Source organism: Frieseomelitta varia, unplaced genomic scaffold (genome assembly GCF_011392965.1).
Source record: "Frieseomelitta varia isolate USP_RPSP 00005682 unplaced genomic scaffold, Fvar_1.2 scaffold_835, whole genome shotgun sequence".
NCBI lineage: Eukaryota > Metazoa > Arthropoda > Insecta > Hymenoptera > Apidae > Frieseomelitta > Frieseomelitta varia.
This window is the reverse complement of record NW_025110629.1, coordinates 289136-309846: the sequence shown is the minus strand read 5'-3', so window position 1 is coordinate 309846 and position 20711 is coordinate 289136. Positions and strand designations below refer to the sequence as shown.

General features: G+C 35.6%; 1 protein-coding gene across 1 annotated transcript in view; it reads left to right on the top strand.

Annotated features, from left to right (window-relative positions):
- Positions 1–20711, top strand: part of LOC122536446 — a 117745-nt gene that overhangs the window by 26135 nt on the left and 70899 nt on the right. Inside the window, exons 2-28 of the mRNA XM_043668821.1 lie at positions 4027–4082; positions 4712–4907; positions 5918–6022; positions 6516–6632; positions 6712–6959; positions 7445–7694; positions 8481–8726; positions 9043–9162; positions 9733–9866; positions 9988–10225; positions 10316–10438; positions 10529–10663; positions 11014–11247; positions 11322–11837; positions 12111–12296; positions 12572–12820; positions 13077–13505; positions 13718–14011; positions 14238–14489; positions 14934–16694; positions 17046–17234; positions 17327–17708; positions 17904–18319; positions 18803–18953; positions 19249–19510; positions 19670–19934; positions 20211–20674. Of these exons, the coding sequence (XP_043524756.1) occupies positions 4027–4082; positions 4712–4907; positions 5918–6022; positions 6516–6632; positions 6712–6959; positions 7445–7694; positions 8481–8726; positions 9043–9162; positions 9733–9866; positions 9988–10225; positions 10316–10438; positions 10529–10663; positions 11014–11247; positions 11322–11837; positions 12111–12296; positions 12572–12820; positions 13077–13505; positions 13718–14011; positions 14238–14489; positions 14934–16694; positions 17046–17234; positions 17327–17708; positions 17904–18319; positions 18803–18953; positions 19249–19510; positions 19670–19934; positions 20211–20674 (8018 nt within the window). The remainder of the gene's footprint in view (positions 1–4026; positions 4083–4711; positions 4908–5917; positions 6023–6515; positions 6633–6711; positions 6960–7444; positions 7695–8480; positions 8727–9042; positions 9163–9732; positions 9867–9987; positions 10226–10315; positions 10439–10528; positions 10664–11013; positions 11248–11321; positions 11838–12110; positions 12297–12571; positions 12821–13076; positions 13506–13717; positions 14012–14237; positions 14490–14933; positions 16695–17045; positions 17235–17326; positions 17709–17903; positions 18320–18802; positions 18954–19248; positions 19511–19669; positions 19935–20210; positions 20675–20711) is intronic.

Here is a 20711-nt window from a genome sequence, read left to right as displayed (position 1 = left end):
GTTCGATTAATCACACGGTCAAATGTCGAAATCAACATAAATATGGAGAGAAATCGTGAACTACGTCGGCTGTGGATTTTTTTGAGGTTCTTTCGTTGCACAGATAATAATTAGACTAGTGACAGGATAAAATTTCAAGAGCAAAACAGGGAAAAGCGTTGCAATTTTACAAAAAAGAAAAAAAAAGCGAAATCACAGAATTTTATAAATTTTACAAATACAAATTTTATTTATACTCTTGTATTTATGCGAAATGTGAGATGCAAAAGTAGGATGCATACAATATGCAAGCGTAGAGTGATAGTTAAAATTTTCAATTGATAAAATACATTTTTATTTAAGTCCTATTATTATTTGTTAAATTTTTATTTAACTCCTATTATATTTAATTAAATGCTCATTTCATTCCTATTACTTTTGCAGAGTAATGATTGCAGAATAAAAATAAAAAAAAAAATAAGTAATAAATAATACAAATACAATAAAAGTGGTGAACAGAAATTGACGCTTAGACGATCGAGATATGATTGAAAGGAGGTCACGGAGAAGGACTTCAACAAATTCTTCTCATTAACTCGTTCTTCTTTTTCCGAGAGGTGTTGCAATACAGATGCGTGGGAGTTTTGCGTTATTGGCACCGGAGATACATATGTGCAAAGGCACGCGTGTTATTGTGGCTAGCGTGTGTGTAACGCCGACTAATTGATAGGTTTTGTCATAGTTTCCTTCTGCCTACTGGATGATATCATTGACACGGTAACACATTTCATGCCGATACTCTTACCGAGCGCCACGACAAAGTAGCATGACTATTTGCATAAAGTGAACGCATGTGAGAGTGCTACGCATGTAGAGTTTTTTCCATGCTTCGTACACCACTTTCAGTGAGAGAAATTGAAAAGCTTTCTACAAAAAGGATTCGTAAAGGAAAGTGAACTTTCTTGGAAATTTTAAGTCTAGTTTTTTAGTATTGCCTACATTTGAATTAACAATTATATTTTTATCGTTGGTTTTATATCTACGAAATAAATAAGAATTTAATAAGAATTTTATAATACAGATAGAACTTAATTATATAAACTGATTGCAGGATATAAGTAGATTTTACTAGCAAAGATTCATTTAAACGATATTGATTAAAATTTGGTTTGAATAAATGGAGTTCATGTAAATGAATTTCTACTGTACTAGAATGTATCCTTTTTTCTTAATTATTTTTTATTAAAAACTCAAAACGAAAAAGGAACAAATATAATAATTGTCCCAAGAAGTGTAGATACTCCTTTAATTCCTCAGTCACCATGTTTTTGTTTCCAAAAGAAAATCTTCTAATCCATTAATTGAATTTCAACGAGGTAACATTATCTCATCTGTTAATAGTATCCAATTAAATTCTACAATAAATACTGAATTCAAAACAGCAGATGGTATCATTCTGTTACATCACTATACGCGTACTTTTTCAAGCCACTTCCGTGAACGTTTCGCACGGAATTGCGGAAATGGCGCAGTCTTGACGCATCAGAATTTCGTAGTGAAGATGGTAGTTAATTTCCATGACGAAAATTTATAGTCAAGGGATAGATGGTCTAATAGGCCTGACAGCTGTGTAGCCATTCGACGTTGTAGAATTAAGGGTACAAGAAGATGGTAGGTGCAAATAGGAGGGTCACAGGTGCATCGCACTCGCATGTCCGTCTTTGTTACGTTCTTCCGAGTCGTTCCTTTTCTTTTTCTGGGCTTCTTGCTTCCATTTGGATGCTGATGTCCGTTAGTGTAAAATGTATTGTTCGCGAATAAAATGTATTATCTTACTGTCATGCTACGATTCCTAAATTTTTATATTTCAATCCTGCTATCATTTTAGTAAACGAGACATATAATTAAAGTATATATTACATATAACATAGAACACATGATATTGAAACGAGAGATACGTTCATTTTCTATACGTAATGTAACAAAATGTTCCAGGTAACTGTGTAGTGAACACGAACGAAGATGGATTGTTTTAAGATGTTACCATAAAAACTATATTCTCTATGCACGAATTCGAAAACCAGACAAGACTAAAAATAACCATGATTCTGACATTCTTCAGATATTTTTACGAAACCTCTCTAGCTCATAAGTACATACGTAGCGAATCTTTATCAAGATCAAGACTAAATCGTCGAAGAAAAACTCGCAAGACCGGGAATCCAAAAGCCTATCTTTCTGCTAGTTTTCTCCCATTCTTCTTCAACCCTTCGTTCTACCTCCTTTCCTCTAATTCCATCATTCTTGTCCCCTTGCGCGCTTCCTTTCTCTCTCTTACTCGAACATTTTCTTCAATGATGCTCTTCCTTTTTCCTGACGTCCTCGCCGCCGGGTTTCCTCCTCCTGCTCGTTTTTCCTGGCCATCTTTCTACCTTCCTCCTGCTCATTCCCCTAACTGTCCTTCTCTTTCACCCCGCCGACGTTCCATCGTTCTCGATCGTTCTTCTCTCCTCCGTGGTGAATCCTCCCTCTTCCCCTGCACGTACAGTCGTTAACATTTCGCCGCGCGGTTGATCGCCAGCTCTGACTTATTGTGCGACGTGCCAGGTTCCGAGCTCGCGTACGTTGCGTCCGCTTCAGGTACCTCGCGTTCGCCATAAGCCGCGTAGCACGTAAAGGACGTCTTCCGCGAATCGCGTGTGCATCGGTGTCCCCTGAAAACTGCGCTTCCGGTGGCGTTGCACCGCCGTGAGATCTTTATAGATGCCTGGAGAATGATGCGCGTTTCGAAAATTTCTGAAATGTTGCAAGAAACTGTTTTACGAGTACATTTTGGAGATTTTTATGTAAATTTATATTTAAATTTGTATTATGAAATAGTGAAATGTATTATAAAATATTTACAATATTTATAAAATGTATTAAATGTATTGTAAAATATTATAAAATATTAAATGTATTATATATTTATAAAATGTATTACATGTATTATAAAATATTTATAAAATGTATTATAAAATATTTCAGTGTTTGCAAACGAAAATTTCTCTATTAAAATATGACTTGATTTGGATAATGTGAATGGATGAATACGAATGATTCCGATTTAAACCACTTTCTTATTGATATCCCATTCTATAATTATTTTTATTATGCTACAGTTATAACTATTATAGTAGTTATAATTAATAGTATATATAGTATATAATATTCCGATTTAAACCACTTTCTTATTGATGTCTCATTCTATAATTATTTTTATTATGCTACAATTATAACTAAACTCCAAAAAATTGGAAAGGAATAAAATTATAGGATGATTATTAAAGGAATAAAATAAACGGAGTTCTTAAATTTCAAAACATCACGTAACCAGGAAATTGGGTTTTTAGGGCCACGGCTAAAGTAAGTTGATACGGTTAGGTTCGGGGTTTATTCGTGAGGGGGTCGCGAATGCCGACACATGGCTGAAACAGGTGTTCCCGTGTTGGGTCCCTTTGTAAAAATTATCCTATCGGATAGTTTCTTCCTGTTCCACCTCGAGCCTGCACTTTTTCGTTGGTTCATCGTTAAGAACTCAACATTTCTCACCGTTTTTTCGAGCGATTTCAATAAAAATGTTTCGTTGTTTTTGTCGTAGTGTTAAAAATTGATTTTTGGAGTGAAACTGGTGTTGGAGCACGATGTCACTGAACGAGCGTAATTCAGAAAATCGCTGAAAAAGTGCACGCGTGTGTTTGACCTCGAATAATCGCAAAAACAATCGAATTCTATTGTAATTTATTTTACGAAAGCTAAAAAAATTCTACAAGAATTTAAAATTCTTTTTACAAGATATATTAGGTGTAGAAATTAATTGGGTATCATTTGTATTATAAAATCTTTAATTGAAAATAATGTACAATATGTTTTATAAATGCGACAATTTGTCACTGTTAATGCAAAGGCATCGAATTAATTTCTACATCTAACAACTCAAAATATTATTGTATAAATATTTCGTTAGGAGAAAGTGTCTCAATAGATTAACTCTGGTTTCTGTTGCAGTCAAGATGAAACATCTTTGGCCGTTGGTGGTGTGGATACTTCTGTTCCTGTGTCCAGTAAGTAGAACCAATGATTTGGTTTCACTGAAATTATTTATATAATCTAGAGATCATTAGGGGAATTTTAATGAATCTGTTACTTTCCTATCTAATGGTTACACATACAACTGATTACACGTTTAATACGTTCCACGATGTTTTCACGCAACTTTGTGTATCGACGGCGCATGAAAGAATGGTTGTAGATGAAGATTCTTCAAACAGAGCTTTTGTATTAGCAGTAAAACCGTGTTTATTCGAATCTTTCGAGTGGAGAGGTACAGATAACGGAAATTCTCATTGTGCAAGTTGTTCTCACGATGCTCATAATTTTTATCCACGATTTACTCTTGAAACGGAAGCTTAGTTATAAATGAAGTTTTACTATTTTCATATACTTATACGATGCTTGTTTATATTTAATTGTCTATTTAAATTTCATTATTATATTTTATTATTTATTTACATGTATTTGATCATCTATTAGAAATGCTGATTGAACATTATTAGAAATCCTCGCAGAAGATGTGAAACGTGTTAACGAGTGGCTGTCATTAAGAATTAAAAGAAAACATCAACTTCGAATTAGTAGAATTACAATTGAAAAAGTAATTCTAAATATTCTTCGTATCTGTAATGTTTTCTAGGCCGAATCTCTGAGAGGACTCGGCCATGGACTAAGGAGAGAAGTGTTCTTTCTGAACCTCGAAGACGGCTATTTCGGCTGTCAAGTAAACGAATCGACGGACATCCTACAACTCCTCGAATTATCCAAACTCTGCGACAATAACGTCGATTGTTATCAAGGAACGGACGAGCAACGCGATAGATTAAAATGCACAGGTAATGTATTAATCCATTTGCATCATTAAGCGAAATAATCCACGACTTAGAATTTTAATTTTAAGAATTTAATATCACTGTCTCGTGCATCTTTTCTTTTCTAGTAAAATATTTGAAAAATAAGTTCACATAAGGGAGATTTTACTGTATTCTGGTAGTAAACTGAATAAACAGTACAATAATACAAAACAGGAATATATAAATATTTTCGTGTCATCTTTCAGTGATTATTCACTTACATGTTTCTTTCCTCATACCACGTGGAATTGTTGTCACATAATGTTTATATAAAGCTGCACTTTCAAGTAGCGGTGCTTTGTGTCAGGATATAAAGGATTTGAGTGTATTTCAATGTATGAATATTTTCCAGAGTCGCTGTATGATCAGTCATATACTATTGTATAATAATGTAATAAAATAAATTATCGTGTAATTTACTTCGTGATGCAAATAAGTTGAATAATAGACACGTCTTCTAGGGGAACAACACGGAAAAGTAGTCGTCTGACTAGATCTTGACAGGAAAAGCGAGGCTCTACTAGTTACACGACACGATATCGCACTACCGTTACAATCGCAACTATTCCTTTATATTATTCTGTTGTTCTCGGCGTCGATTACGCGATTCTCGCGTGAAACCGCAAGCGTACACACGCCTCGCGCGTAACGTCATCCCGTCACGGCAATTACGAGGAGTCGCGAACCTGTCGTCGCGTTTCTCCTCCATCGAGCCGCTCTTCCGCCGCCGATTAATCGACGACATTCGTTTTTACTATCATTATTCCGCTGGCGTATGCAGGTGCGTTAAACGCGGACGTTTTGCCTCGATGATCACGAACGGATGGGTGATGAACGCATTACGTAAGACGTAGGGAAATGAATTACTCATCGTAATCAACTCGATTTTTACACGACGCTGTTTTTCTCACCGAGTGACTAAGGAATTGTGTTCCACACTTACCCACGGTGAATCGGTAATTGATTTACACCTTTTTGTTTGTTTACCACAGACGATTGTACCAAGGAGGACGGGACCAGGTGTCTGAACGGCGTCTGCTTGGATTCCGTGTGCCATTGCAACGATGGTTTCGGTGGTTGCAATTGTCAGGTTCCAGGTGAGGAACCAACATTTATTTCTGAGGGCCAAAAATTATTTTCTTTAATGATTTATCAAACTTTAATACTCTTTATAATACTATTCAGTCAAGTCAATTGCCTCAAGTTAGTGCAATTTTTAAAAATGACCTGTAACAATTTTTATTCGAAGGACTTTGAAATTTTAGTATTGATAAAACTTGAACGTTTAGAATAATGAAATGAATAAATTGTTAGGAAAATATACTAAAATAACGATATGTTGATTATTTATGGAATTGTAAATATAAGAAATTAAATTCGTAATATTAATTTTGAATTAATAATATGAATTAATGGTGAATTCAATGTAGATGCAATTAAAGAAGTAATAAAAATTTCTGATTGATAACACTTACGCACTATGTATGTTAATAAAATTCATATACGATACTATGTATGTTACATATGTACACTATATTCATTGTATGCTATGCATAATCATTATTCATGTAAGTGTAAACACGTTTGCAGACGAGAACGAGTGCAAATACCGACCCTGTGATATATTCGCTCACTGCACGAATACTCTTGGTAGCTTCCAATGTTCCTGTTTCCCTGGCTATCAAGGCGATGGTTTCCATTGCGAAGGTATGCGTGTCGGATTATTCTTTCTCACGGCCTATCATTCTGCTTTTATTTGATTTTTTGCTTTGACGCGTGTCTGCAGACATCAACGAGTGTGATAATCCGGTATTTGCTGCGAGATGCGTCGAGAACGCCGAGTGTTGCAATCTTCCGTCGCACTTCCTATGCAAATGCAAATCTGGCTACATCGGTGACGGCGAGGTGCATTGCGAGGATGTGAACGAGTGCGCGATACCTGGAGCCTGTGCCGATAATACTATTTGCAATAATATACCGGGAAACTATACTTGCGCTTGTCAACCTGGGTACACGGGAGACCCGTACGAAACTGTAAGTATTTATTGTGTTATATGTACATATATGTTATTACATGTGTTATATATAATGTTATATTTATACAGTAATATATATATATATATATATATATAATATACAATATATATACATATATGTACGACAATATATACACATTACATGTTTTATATAAAATATTTTGAAATTTATTTAAAATTTGTATATATATATACAGAAATGATTTTCCTAAAATCATGTTTTCGATTTATTTGTATGTCACACTTATTCAAATGTAAGAAATGTGAATAATTATCCAAAAATAATTTTCAAATATTTATGTTTATGTATATATCGAAGTTCAATATAGATTTTTACTATTGATTGTACATACATATACGAAAAAAATCCAGCGATCATAAAAACTAAAGCGAATTTACATAGGTAGATTTACGTGGTGAATATAAAAAGATAAAATCAACAGCTGTTTGCGTATAGTTTAAAGGAATATCAATTTTGTGCAGTGTATCGATATCAACGAATGCAATTACGCGGGTGCTTGCGGAAGGGGTGCATTGTGCGTGAATCTTCCGGGAACCCACAAATGCGAGTGTCCCGAGGGTCATAACGGCGATCCTGAAGAAGAATGTGTGGACATCGACGAGTGCCTGCGCAGTCCTTGTGGTCGTTCAGCTCAGTGCACAAATGTACATGGCAGTTTCCGCTGCTCTTGCCCGGAAGGAATGAACGGCGATCCTTGGGTAGGCTGTCACGGTGAGTAACTCGATTTCTAATTATCCGAAACATTTTCTTAGCAACTTATACGAGACCAAGTGAATCTCTATGGAATATTTCAATCTTACTATTTATCAGTAAGAATAATGAAGGAAATCAACGTTAAATATTGTATATTAATTCGTGTGAAAATTCGATTTTTATAATAATTATTTGAAGTTGAAGCTTTTTACGTGTAATATCTGGTTATCGAGTTGGAGCAAGTTTTAATTGTCTAACTACAGTAAAAATGATTTTTGAATGTTTAAATTACTATTGTTAGGGTAAGTAAATAAGAACTGTTATCCAGAATAACTCCAAGGTAGCTAAATTAAACAACTCGATATGAATAAGTTGTTAATTAGACGAAACAATTTAAGTATTTTAAATGTTCATTTGAAACGTATTTTAATTACTAATCTGAAAGATGTAAAATACCAAGAATTTTGATTAGATTTCATGACCAGAGACTATAATACTTGATAGATTTTTATAATATGAATTAGAATTAATTAAATGAAGAAACACGATTCATCGTTATTCAATCTCTACAACCACTGTTGAATTTAATAATGGTAAATTAAAAGGATGAAGAACAAAACTTATGTAAATATATTAATTAATTATATGTACATATATTAGTATATAATTAAGGTTAATATTAAATTAATACAAGTTATATTATATATTTATTAATCTATTGAAAGAGTTCTCGTAGATAACACGATTAATAAATCATAGATTAATCGAGACACGTAGTAAATAAGGATTAACCATCGCTAACAGATGTAAACGAGTGTGAGGAGAGTACACCGTGTGGAACGGATGCTGAATGCGTGAACACGGAGGGTAGTTTCGAGTGCAGATGCCAAGCAGGCTATCAAATGGATCCAACACACGGTTGCATCGATGTGAACGAATGCAGCCGGCCGGATGCATGCGCGGAGAACGCAAGATGCATCAACGTGCCGGGATCGTATAAGTGCATCTGTCCCCAGGGCTTCAGTGGTCGAGGACTAACATTATGCGAAAGTCAGTCATCACCTAACTCATCTTATTACAAACTAAAAAAACAAAAAGAGCAACATTTCACTCTCCCTCTCTGCTTAGCCTGAGATATAATTTTTAATGGCCAATAGCCGGCAATTATTTAATTCGTTTTGTTAAAAATTGAAAGAAGAACAAAACGATATTTTAATTTCTCTGTGCTACTGTTTTAATTCACCTTATTACAGAATTAAGAAAAAAAGTAATGCTTCTTCTTAGATATAATATTTAATGGTTCAATCCCACAGTAACAAACGATAGAATTAATGCTCATTGTCCGATTAACCGTGTTGATTAACAGACGTGAACGAATGCGAGAGAAATCCTTGCGGTGAAAATGCTGAATGCACAGACACGATCGGCAGCTTCGTATGCAGTTGCAAGGCGGACTACACTGGAGATCCGTTTAAGGGATGCAGCGGTCAGCAATTGAGATTATTGTTTCTTTTCGTTTTTGGTTTCTTTATTGGACTGGAATGGCAACATTGAAAAATGTTGAATGTCCTTCACTTATTGCTTCACGAATAGATTGAGGATTTTTATGCATTTATGAGATATTTGAATCTGCAAAAATGCGTAAAATATGGCAAATATTCAGTAGCAGAAGTATTTGTACTAAAATATTTATTTACTATTTAAAAGATGAAAATGTATTTATGTATAATGTATGTAAATGATTATTCAGATTCTATTTTATTTGTACTTACGCATATTATATTAGTATAAAGGAATACAATCAGTAATAATTACCTATTAATTAAAAACTGGAACTTAAATAGAGATTATTGTTTTATTAACCGAATTATTTATCTCTTTATTTTGCATTTTTCAAATTTCCCATAAATGCATCAATTGTACTAATTACTTCTTAAATCTGAAAATATAAAAAATTACAAGGCAATGAATTAATCTATCTTCCTTATATTTCCATCAGTATTAATTTTCTTCTTCTATTTTATTTAACTTGGATTATTATGTTTCTATTTCCCAGACATCGATGAATGTACAGCGTTGGATAATCCTTGCGGAAGATACGCGATTTGTAAAAACTCGGATCCTGGTTACAATTGTGTCTGTCCACCGGGATACAGTGCCAATCCCAATCCGACAGTCGCTTGTGAACAGGTAATCATATTTACTATTTCTTTTTCATTAAATTTTCATGAAAAATGTTTTAATTACAATATTTTTAATTGTTTTATCATTCCTTTCTTTCCTCTCTTAAACGAAATTGTAAAATGTATAGACCGACGTGACAACGCTTTGCAAATCGAATTTCGATTGCGTGAACAACGCCGAATGCATCGAAGGACAATGTTTCTGCAAGGATGGTTTCAAAGCTGTTGGAGCTGAATGCGTCGACATTGATGAGTGTCTTTCGAACCCCTGTGGGCCTGCATCGATCTGCAGCAACACCAGGGGAAGTTATCACTGCGAATGTGAATCTGGCTTCGTTGGAACTCCTCCACACATACCCTGCAAAGGCAAATAAATTTCGAACAATCGGAAGATAATATCAAAAGAATTTGTAGTATCATGATTTTTAATTGCGAGTGTGATTTTATATTTTGCAGCACCGTGTGACGAAGTAACTTGTGGGGATCATGCGTATTGTAAAGCAGATGGCCACGAAGCTTACTGTATTTGCGAGGATGGTTGGACCTTCAATCCGAACGATATCGCAGCTGGCTGTGTTGGTAAGTATTTTTAAATATATTTCCTAAAAATGATTGATATTTTAGTGTTTCTGTGGAGAGAGAATAATATTGGAATTCTTTTTAAATTAGATATAAACGAATGTGACGCGATAAATGGTCCTTCGGGACGTTGCGGTAAAAATGCAATTTGTACCAATACTCTGGGTGGATTTAGTTGCCAGTGCAAATCTGGATTTTCTGGGAACGCTTTTAAACAATGCCTGGGTATGTTTTAAAATATTTTTATCACAAGGATTCATTATATTAATATACAGTAAATTAAAAATGCTGTTTAAGATAATTGTAACTTTATAAAATTGGCATTTTACTTCTGTAATTGTGTAATCAGATGGATCAAAGACAATTATTAAAAAAATGTACAAATGAAAGTATACAAATAGAAGTTACACTGTAATAGAAATTGTTTATAAGATGATTATTTATTAAAAAAATACATATATATATAAACACAAGGAGGAAGCTTAGAAATAATTAATTATTTTGAGTAATATATTAATAACGATGTCTTTTTGCTATAATTAATATTTACATTAGTTAATTTTTATTTAAAACAGATGTAGACGAATGTAGTAGATCAGATGTCTGCGGTCACGGCGCTACATGCACCAACACCGAGGGTTCTTACTCTTGTACCTGTCCAGAAGGAACTATTCCGGATCCTGATCCTTACATCAAGTGTGTCGGTATAGTTACTTGCGAAATGGATGGTGACTGCCCTGGAAACGCGATTTGCGATCCACAGAAACGTTGTCTGTGTCCTGAGCCCAACGTTGGAAACGACTGCAGACGTGAGTATCTAATTATTATGACATTTTGCAATTCAAACTTGAAATTAATTAAATATTTATTTTCACAAAATTAGATCCATGCGAAGACTTATCTTGCGGACCAAACGCCCACTGTATGCTGTCAAACGACGTGGCAACGTGTCTCTGTCGCAGTGGTTATACAGGAAAGCCAGGCGTGAAGGGTGGTTGCAGAGACATTGACGAATGCGCCATTAATCCGTGTCCTCAAGGAGCGATCTGCAATAACGAGCCGGGATCCTTCTCCTGTCAGTGTCCTAGTGGTACCACAGGTGATCCTTATAGCGGTGGTTGTCAAGAATCAAAGGCTCCTCACGTGTGTGGACCAAGTACTCCGTGTCCCGCCGGAGAACAGTGCATTAAAGATGAATTCGTGGGTAGCAGCGTTTGTATTTGCCAGAGAGGATATACTAGAGATCACGAGACTGGTAAATGTAGAGACATCAATGAGTGTATGGAACTCAGAGACAAACCTGCTTGCGGTGTAAACGCTATTTGTAAGAATTTACCCGGCAGCTACGAGTGCCAATGTCCACCTGGGTTTAATGGGAATCCTTTCTCCCTTTGTGAAGGTAAGAAATATTTGTGTTCAAGATTTGAAAGATTTTTGACATTAGAATTATTACTATAAAATGTAGTTAAGTATGCTTAACTTGTTAAGGAACAATATCGCGCTAACGTAACATTTCATTTGCGATTCTTTTCGGTCAATTTATTTTATCGAACTCCAGAATTTTGTCAAATTCTTCCTAATTACAAAAAGTTTAGAATTTTAATAAAATTTTGGTGCTAATAATTTAGATATCTTGCATACATATTTCATAATTTATTTATTACAATTGTAGAATGCAACAGCATCGAGTGTCAATGCCAACCTCCATATAAAATCGTCAATGGAAAATGTATGCTGGCCGGGTGTTCCAAGGGAGAGAAATGTCCCAGTGGTGCAGAATGTATTACCATTGCTGGAGGAGTCAGTTACTGTGCTTGTCCCAAGGGATACACTACTAAGGCTGACGGTTCTTGCGAAGGTTTGTGTCAAAATTTTTATTTTCCTTTAACCATTAGACCTTGCAGAAACCACGAAAGTATCTAAACAATCACAATTTATTATATCAATAAGTATCAATATTCAGTGAGACCATCTTTAATACTTATTATATAATATCTATAAGATATTCATAACATGTATATTAATATTGCTATGTGTATTAATATTAATAATAAAAAATTAATTAAATAAGATTATAATTTAACAATGAATGCCAAGAAAAAGAAAATAAAGTAAAATAATATCGATTTATAGATATAAACGAGTGTATCGTTGGACATCAAGTATGTGGCTACGGAGCCGAATGCATAAATCTCCCAGGATCTCATCAATGCGTCTGCCCACACGGTTATGGCGGAGATCCATATAACGGTCTGTGTTCTCCAGCTCAGAAAAGATGTACTAGTGACAGCGAGTGTAAAGCTAACGAAAAATGCGTACAGCCGGGTGAATGTGTTTGTCCGCCACCATTTTACACGGACATCGATGGAAACCTCTGCAAAAGTAAGCATCTCTATTAATATGCCTGTTATGCTGTTAATAAAATTTTTTATTAAATATTATAGAGAATTATACTTGAAACATTTTAGTTATTAATTATCATTATTATTCTAAATTTCTAAATTTTTCATTTTCTATTATCAAATCTATCTATTCAATAATTTTATGTTTCACATATTATTCTAAATTAAATTCTTTGAGCACACAAATATTTATATGCATCATTTTAATATTTTTATGACATCATTTTAATTTCCAGATCCTTGTGATCGGTTTCCATGCGGTATAAACGCAAAGTGTACGCCAAGCGATCCACCAAGATGTATGTGCGAGGCTGGCTACGAAGGAGACCCTCAACATGGCTGTGTCGACGTGAACGAGTGCGCTAATAATCCTTGTGGACACGGTGCTTACTGTATTAACACCAAAGGTGATCATATTTGCGAGTGTCCAAAGGGAACAGTGGGAGATCCGTATGGTGGTGGTTGTACTGGAGCTGTGGCGAAGAACGAATGTTCCTCTAATGATGATTGCGACAATATCTTCGCCTGTGTCAATGGAAAATGCGTGAATCCTTGTGACAATATACCTTGCGGACCAAACGCCTACTGTGAGCCTGATAAACACGCTCCATGGTGTAGATGTGTGATTGGATTCGTGGAGGGCAAAAACAACGAATGTGTTTCACGTGAGTATTATATGTTACTTTGTAATTTTCAAGATGGTTTCATTTATTTTCTATTGGTATCACATATAGTATATACATTTAGCAATTAAATCTTATGTTGCATCAATATTAAATAATGTAATATTTCATATTATCTTAATATAAAAGAAAAATAATTTACATTAAAACTGTCTTAATATAGTAATAAAGGAACTGTAAAAATTGTTATACAGAGTGCGATGGTTTCGTCTGTGGCTCTGGAGCACAGTGTATCGTGAGTTACAGTGGACCAACGTGTAAATGTATCGAAGGTTTCATGGGTAATCCTTTCCCTGGTGGTCAATGTCAACCAGATATTTGTTCTCCGGAAGTGCCTTGCGCAGAACCAAGCGTATGCATAAGTGGAAGGTGCAAACGTCGATGCGAAGGTGTAGTCTGCGGCGTTGGTGCATCTTGCGATCCAGCGACAAATAAATGCATGTGCAATCCATATTTCATTGGAAATCCGGATCTCCTTTGTATGCCACGTAAGTGTTACTTGAAATCATAATTGATCCTCTCAGAAACAAAACAATTTCAATTTTCTTAATTTCGTAAAAATAACTTACATTTATTGAAAATCACTTACTATTACTGTTAATTTTAATTTAAAAGTTCATCTTATCAAGAATTCATTTTAAACTCACAATGAAAGTACATTTAATGTATATAGTTGCATTAATACTAATTGATGTATTTTTTGTAATTTGATAGCAATTCATCCAGCTGCCTGCGATCCTCCTTGTGGCTCCAATGCTCACTGTGAATATTCATTGCGAGAAGAGAATAAGTGTGTGTGCAATCCTGGCACTATAGGAAATCCATATCACGGTTGTGGTGTACAACAGAAGTCTGATTGCTCGACTGATTTGTGCGGCAAGGATGCACACTGTAATGCTGGACCGAATGCTGTTGAATGTTTGTGTCCTCCAGGATACGCTGGAAATCCGTATATTCAGTGTCATGGTTCGTATCATTAGAAAAATGTTAAATTATTAATTATTAAACAAAATTGAAATTTTTTTAATGTCTTAAAATAATTTATCAGTTAGTCTTTCAAATCTATTTCATATAATTTCTTTTTCTAAATTCTAGAAAATTCAAAGATTCTGTGTAATAACTAAAAAAATACATACTATTAATCTTCCTCTATAAAAATCATATATAATCACTTGCAAAAATTTTAGAAGAAAATTTAAGAATTCTACAGTAACTTTAAAAAATTTTAATAATTATAATATTCTTCTCTAACTTCGTACTTGTTTCGTAAGAAAATCTAAAAAATCTAAGAATTCTAGAATAGTTAAAAAAGATATCGTCAATCTTTTCACAACTCTGTGTTTCCTCCTAAAAATTAGAAAAAGATTTAAGAACTTTACAACACAAAATGAGTTTTATCAATTACTTTAGACATCAACGAGTGCAATGGAAACGCTTGCGGAAACAACGCAGTGTGCATCAATACAATCGGCAGTTACGACTGTCGCTGCAAAGATAGCTATTTCGGCAATCCCTTCATCGGTTGTCAACAAGTTCAAGTTGGTCCTTGCACCGATCCATCAACCTGTAGCTGCAGTGATTCAGTTCTCTGTCCATTCGATTACACTTGCGTATCTGGCAAATGCATAAACCGTTGCAGCGACGTGAAATGTGGTCCCAGATCAATTTGCCAGGATGGAGCTTGCTTGTGTCCACCCGGTTATAGCGGTAATCCCAACGATCTGACCAAAGGTTGCCATCTTCACGGTCACTGCTCCAACGATCTGGACTGCGAACCTCAACAGATCTGTTTCCAAGTTGGAAAAGGCGTCAGAAAGTGCGTGGACGCGTGCAGCAAGTTACAGTGTGGTCCAAACGCGTTGTGCGTCACCCAGAATCACGTGTCTTCGTGTCTCTGCATCGATGGATACGAGGGAAATCCAAGCAATCTCATAGAAGGCTGTCAGCCGCTTAAATCAGTGATAACACCAGGATGCAAACATGACTCAGATTGCGCGGAAGGTTCCTTCTGTATCCTTCTAGACGGTGGTTTCCGCGAGTGTGTGAATCCATGCAGCAAGGTGGTCTGCGGTGCTCATCAAAAATGTGAACCTGATATAATCCCTGGTCACGCAACATGCAGGTGTCAGGATAGCTACGAATGGAATCCAATACTATCATCCTGCGAGAAACCATCTGTCCCTGATTGTATATCCGATGACGACTGTCACGCCACAGAAGCATGCAGACCAGATGCACTTGGTGTATTAAAGTGTGTCTCCGTGTGTAAAAGCTTTACTTGTGCAATTAATTCTCAGTGCGTAGCAGAGAGACATCGAGGCCGTTGTGAATGTCTGTCTGGTTTCGTTGGTAATCCAAACGATCGTCAGGGATGTCAGACACCTAGAAAGGATCGGTGTTCCACTGACAGTGAATGTCCGGAAGATCAGACCTGTAGAAGCACGAAAGATGGCCTTCTGACTTGTCAACCAGTCTGTAATTTTGTTTCGTGCGGTCCAAACGCTTTGTGCGTGGTGCATAATCACGTAGCCAATTGCGAGTGTCCACCTGGCCTCTACGCTGGCGATCCTAACGACGTTATGAAAGGATGTAAAACTGTTCCATGCGTGTATAATATCGACTGTCCACCTACTCAGCTTTGCAATAGATTGACAAACACTTGCTACGACGCTTGCGATGAAGATGCTTGCGGCGTGAACGCCGTTTGCATCGCGGATGATCATAAGGCAATTTGTCAGTGTCCACCAGGATTGAAGCCCAATCCTGTTCCTGATGTTGAATGCGTTGCTCTTGAAGCTTGCCACCCGAATCCTTGTCACGAAACAGCTCTGTGTGTTCCTGGACCGTCTAATAATCCTGTTTGCCAGTGTCCATCGAATTTTGTTGGTGACCCTTACGTGAAAGGTTGCCAACCGGAGGGATATTGCGCCACTGCCAAGGATTGTCCAGTGCATTCTATTTGTCACAATCATCGATGCGTGAATCCTTGCGAAAACGCCTGTGGACCGAATTCGATTTGTGACATTATCAATGGACAACCCACTTGCAAGTGTATTCATAAGTTCATTCCATCTTCGAAGGGCCCGCAGGATGGCTGCGTCCGCGCTACGAACTATTGCAATGTAGATGCTGATTGCGTGGAAAGTGTCTGTCTTGAAGGACAGTGTATAGGTAAGATTCGTTTTCTTAAATTAATACTAGAATTATTAATCTATTGTTTTTAACAATTTTAATATAGCGAAAATTAGAATTTGGATTAACAAGGATTTAAATTCGATTTGTTGATTTTAGCAATTATGTGCAGTAATATAATGAAAACAAATATGTATTATATTACTATTTCATTAAGAATATTAATTTTGCATATTATTCAATATAAAATTCATCATTTTTGGAGACTTTGGAAATTTTCACGCTAAATATTATTATTATTACTTTATTATATGAAGTGTATCTCAGTTGCCTTTGAGGAAATTTTTATTATTGGTTTTATTAAGAAAATCAATTTATTATTTGTTGTAGCTGTTTGTCGAGCGACTACTGACTGCTCTGCTGGAGAGAAATGCGTGAATAGTAAGTGTATGGTACCTTGTGTTACTCATACACAGTGTCAGACTGATCAGGCTTGTGTCAACGGAATATGTATTCTTGGATGTCGAAGCAACAAAAACTGTCCTTTGACGGAGTCCTGCATTAATAACAAGTGTCAAGGTATTAAGTCATTAATAAGTGTCTTTAAAAATGTAATAAATTTTTTAGAATCTAATTTGACTAATAAATTAATAATCTAATTTTCCATTCAGACCCGTGCAAGAGGAAGGACGTTTGTGGTCCAAACGCGATCTGTAGCTGCACAAATCACGCCACAACGTGCACCTGTCCGCTTGGATTCCACGGGAATCCTACACCCCAACAAGGTTGCGTCAGAGTACCGAGTATCTGTGAAGGTCCTCAAGAATGCCCTAGCCAACATCTCTGTGTCTCTGGATTCTGCCAATGTCAATGCAGCGAACAGAACAACTGTGCCGAAGGAGAACGTTGCAAGAATGGAATATGCGTGAAAGTGTGTTACAGCGACAGCAATTGTTTGCCAGGTGAATTATGCATCGATGGAGCTTGCGAAGTAGGTTGCACCTCCGACGTCGGTTGCAATGATAACGAGGTGTGCATCAATAACAAATGCAAGTAAGTATTGAATTTAACACGATTCCATAAAATATATTTCTTTCAGTTTCGAATTACGTGTTCATAATGTTCCTCTGATACAGCGACATATTAAAAATTATTTATAATTACTTAGAGTTATTCTGATATATTTTTTACTATTTTCATTTCCAATTATTATAAAGCATTTTCTCTTATTCAAATCTTCTTTCGTAGATGCAGTCATGGATTCATCGCCGGACCGGAGCACTGTTTAGATATCAACGAGTGCGACGATCAACCGTGTCATTCGAGTGCTGAGTGCGTTAATCTTCATGGATCTTATCGCTGTGTTTGTCCGCAAGGCACAGCTGGTGATCCTGTGGGATCAGGTTGTGTGATTCCTCATCAATGTACCGTAAACGCAGATTGTGCCGATTCACAGGCTTGCGTTCAACATAATTGCACCGACCCTTGCTCTCTGGTCGACTGTGGACTCAACACTATTTGCTCTGTTTTGGATCACACGGCTGCGTGCCAATGTCAGCCTGGTTACATCGGAGACTCTTCAGGATGCTTCAGAGTGGAATGTCTATCTAACAATGATTGCCCTATAGACAAATATTGCAACCAAGATACCAATAAATGTAGCAGTAAGTGATGAATTTAATTATAATTAATTAAAATAGTTACTTAAAATAAGTTATTCGATTTTAATTTTTATGTTGGCATTTAAAATAATTACAATTCAGCAATTTGGGAGTTGAAGTTCTTTTTTCGTAAATCGAATATGATAGTTTCTCCTTCATATTTTCTTGAAATTCTAATACAATTTTATTTTAAAATACACAAAATACATTTAAAAATTTATTTGAAACTATTAAATTACTAATTAATAACAATTATTATTATGAATTAATATTGATCAATTTAAAATTTTTAAAATATTGTATATGGTTTTCTACGAAGATTGCTTGACTTTTCACGAAAATAATCGCTTTTGGTTTAGCGTATAAATAAATATGCATACACAGAAAGTGAATCACAGAGTGAATATCTTACATATGTAAGAATTAATTATTAATTATGATTTGTAACGTGATTTATTTTTTCTTCTTACTTATTAATTTATCCAGGTCCTTGTAATCAAGTGGATTGTGGCTATGGCAATTGCATAGCATCCGATCATTCTGGAATATGCAAATGTTATCCTGGCTTCGAGTTAGTTGGTGATATTTGTGTAGACATTGACGAATGCTTAAAGAATCCTTGTCACTCTTCTGCACTGTAAGTTACCTCAGAATTTTATTCTTTTCTGTCATTTATATTATTTAAAATTATATTGTCGATGATATTCAGCTTATTTTAATCATTCTAAAATATTATATTTATACTAATACTATACAATATTATACTAATACTATACAATTCTATAATAATAGAAATACCAGTTTCACCACGATGATTATTATGCAATAATTAAATATTCTAACATAAATTTATCTATAATCTTATCTATTGGTTTATTAAGATATGAATAAAAAAACTAATCATTTACACGAAATTAAAATATTTTTTATAGTTGTCAAAATACGGAAAGTTCGTTCGCTTGCGTCTGTCCCCATGGTTTGGTTGGAGATCCTTTTAAATCCGGCTGCAAACAACCAGGAGACTGTTTTACGGATCTCGATTGTCCAAATACTGCTGCTTGTATCGATAACAGGTGTACCAATCCTTGCGACGTGTCATCGGGTGGAATTTCATGCGGAAGGAACGCTGAATGTTTCGTTCACGACCACGTTCCACTTTGCAGATGTCCTGGTCAAACTACTGGCAATCCAGCAGTAAGTATAATATATTAGATTAGATTAATATAAATGTTTTTTTTTGAGTTGATTTTTTTATGGTCTTTTCTTAAATTATTGTGAAAATAGAGTTAATTTGTTGTTGCAACAATCCTTTTACTAATTGTGACAATTACGTCATGTTTTTTTCAATTTTAGACGGAATGTATTCTCTTAGAGTGCAATTATCACAGTGATTGTGGTCCTTCCGACGCGTGTTTTAATCACAAGTGCGTCGATCCTTGCTCTCTTTCGAACGTATGTGGACACGGGGCAGATTGCTCTCCTTTAAATCACAGTGCAGTGTGTACGTGTCAGCCTGGTGGCACAGGTGATCCAAATTTGGGCTGCACGCCTGTTCAATATTGTAAATCGGACTCTCAGTGTGCTACTGGTTCAGCTTGCAATGGAGGAATATGTACTGGTGAGTAGAGAAATATAATTTAACGTATTCACTTTTCTCTGGCTCACAGTATTGTATAACTTTAAAATTGAACTTCAACTATAATTTTGGTATTGAATATTCATTTAATGGATATTGCTAAATATAAATTACGTATGATTATTCAGTAGTAAAACCGCGGATATTGAATCCGGGAATATAGAAGCTTTATTGCAATTATTTAACATTTAGAACTGAGCCCAAACTTTTGATTTACTCGAAATTCACGATACTTTCTTACATTCCATTTTGTTAAAGCACTTTGTGGAAGCACGAGAGACTGCATTGGTGACCAGCTTTGCATCAATGGACTCTGCCAGCCCACTTGTAAAAGCAATTCCAGTTGTCCTGAGTATCAGTACTGTCACAACAATATCTGTGTTCAGGAGCTACGTTGTATATCCGACAACGATTGTTCTTACGATGAAAAATGTCTCAAGAATAATATTGGCCAAGCGGAATGTCATAAAGCTTGTGATTTGGTCCTCTGTGGACGTAACGCTGAATGTAGAGCAGATGATCATGCTGCAGTTTGCTCTTGCAAATCTGGATTCTTTGGTAATGCAAAGGACGATAAGATCGGTTGTCAACCTATTGAGTGTGAAGTCAACGACGATTGCAGCGCGGAGAAGATTTGCGACGCGCACAAATGCAGAATTGCTTGCTTAGCTCACAATCCTTGCGGTGTTAATGCTATTTGTACAGCGGAGAGACACGTTCAGGTAGTTGGTTATTGAATTATGGAAGATTTGAGAATTA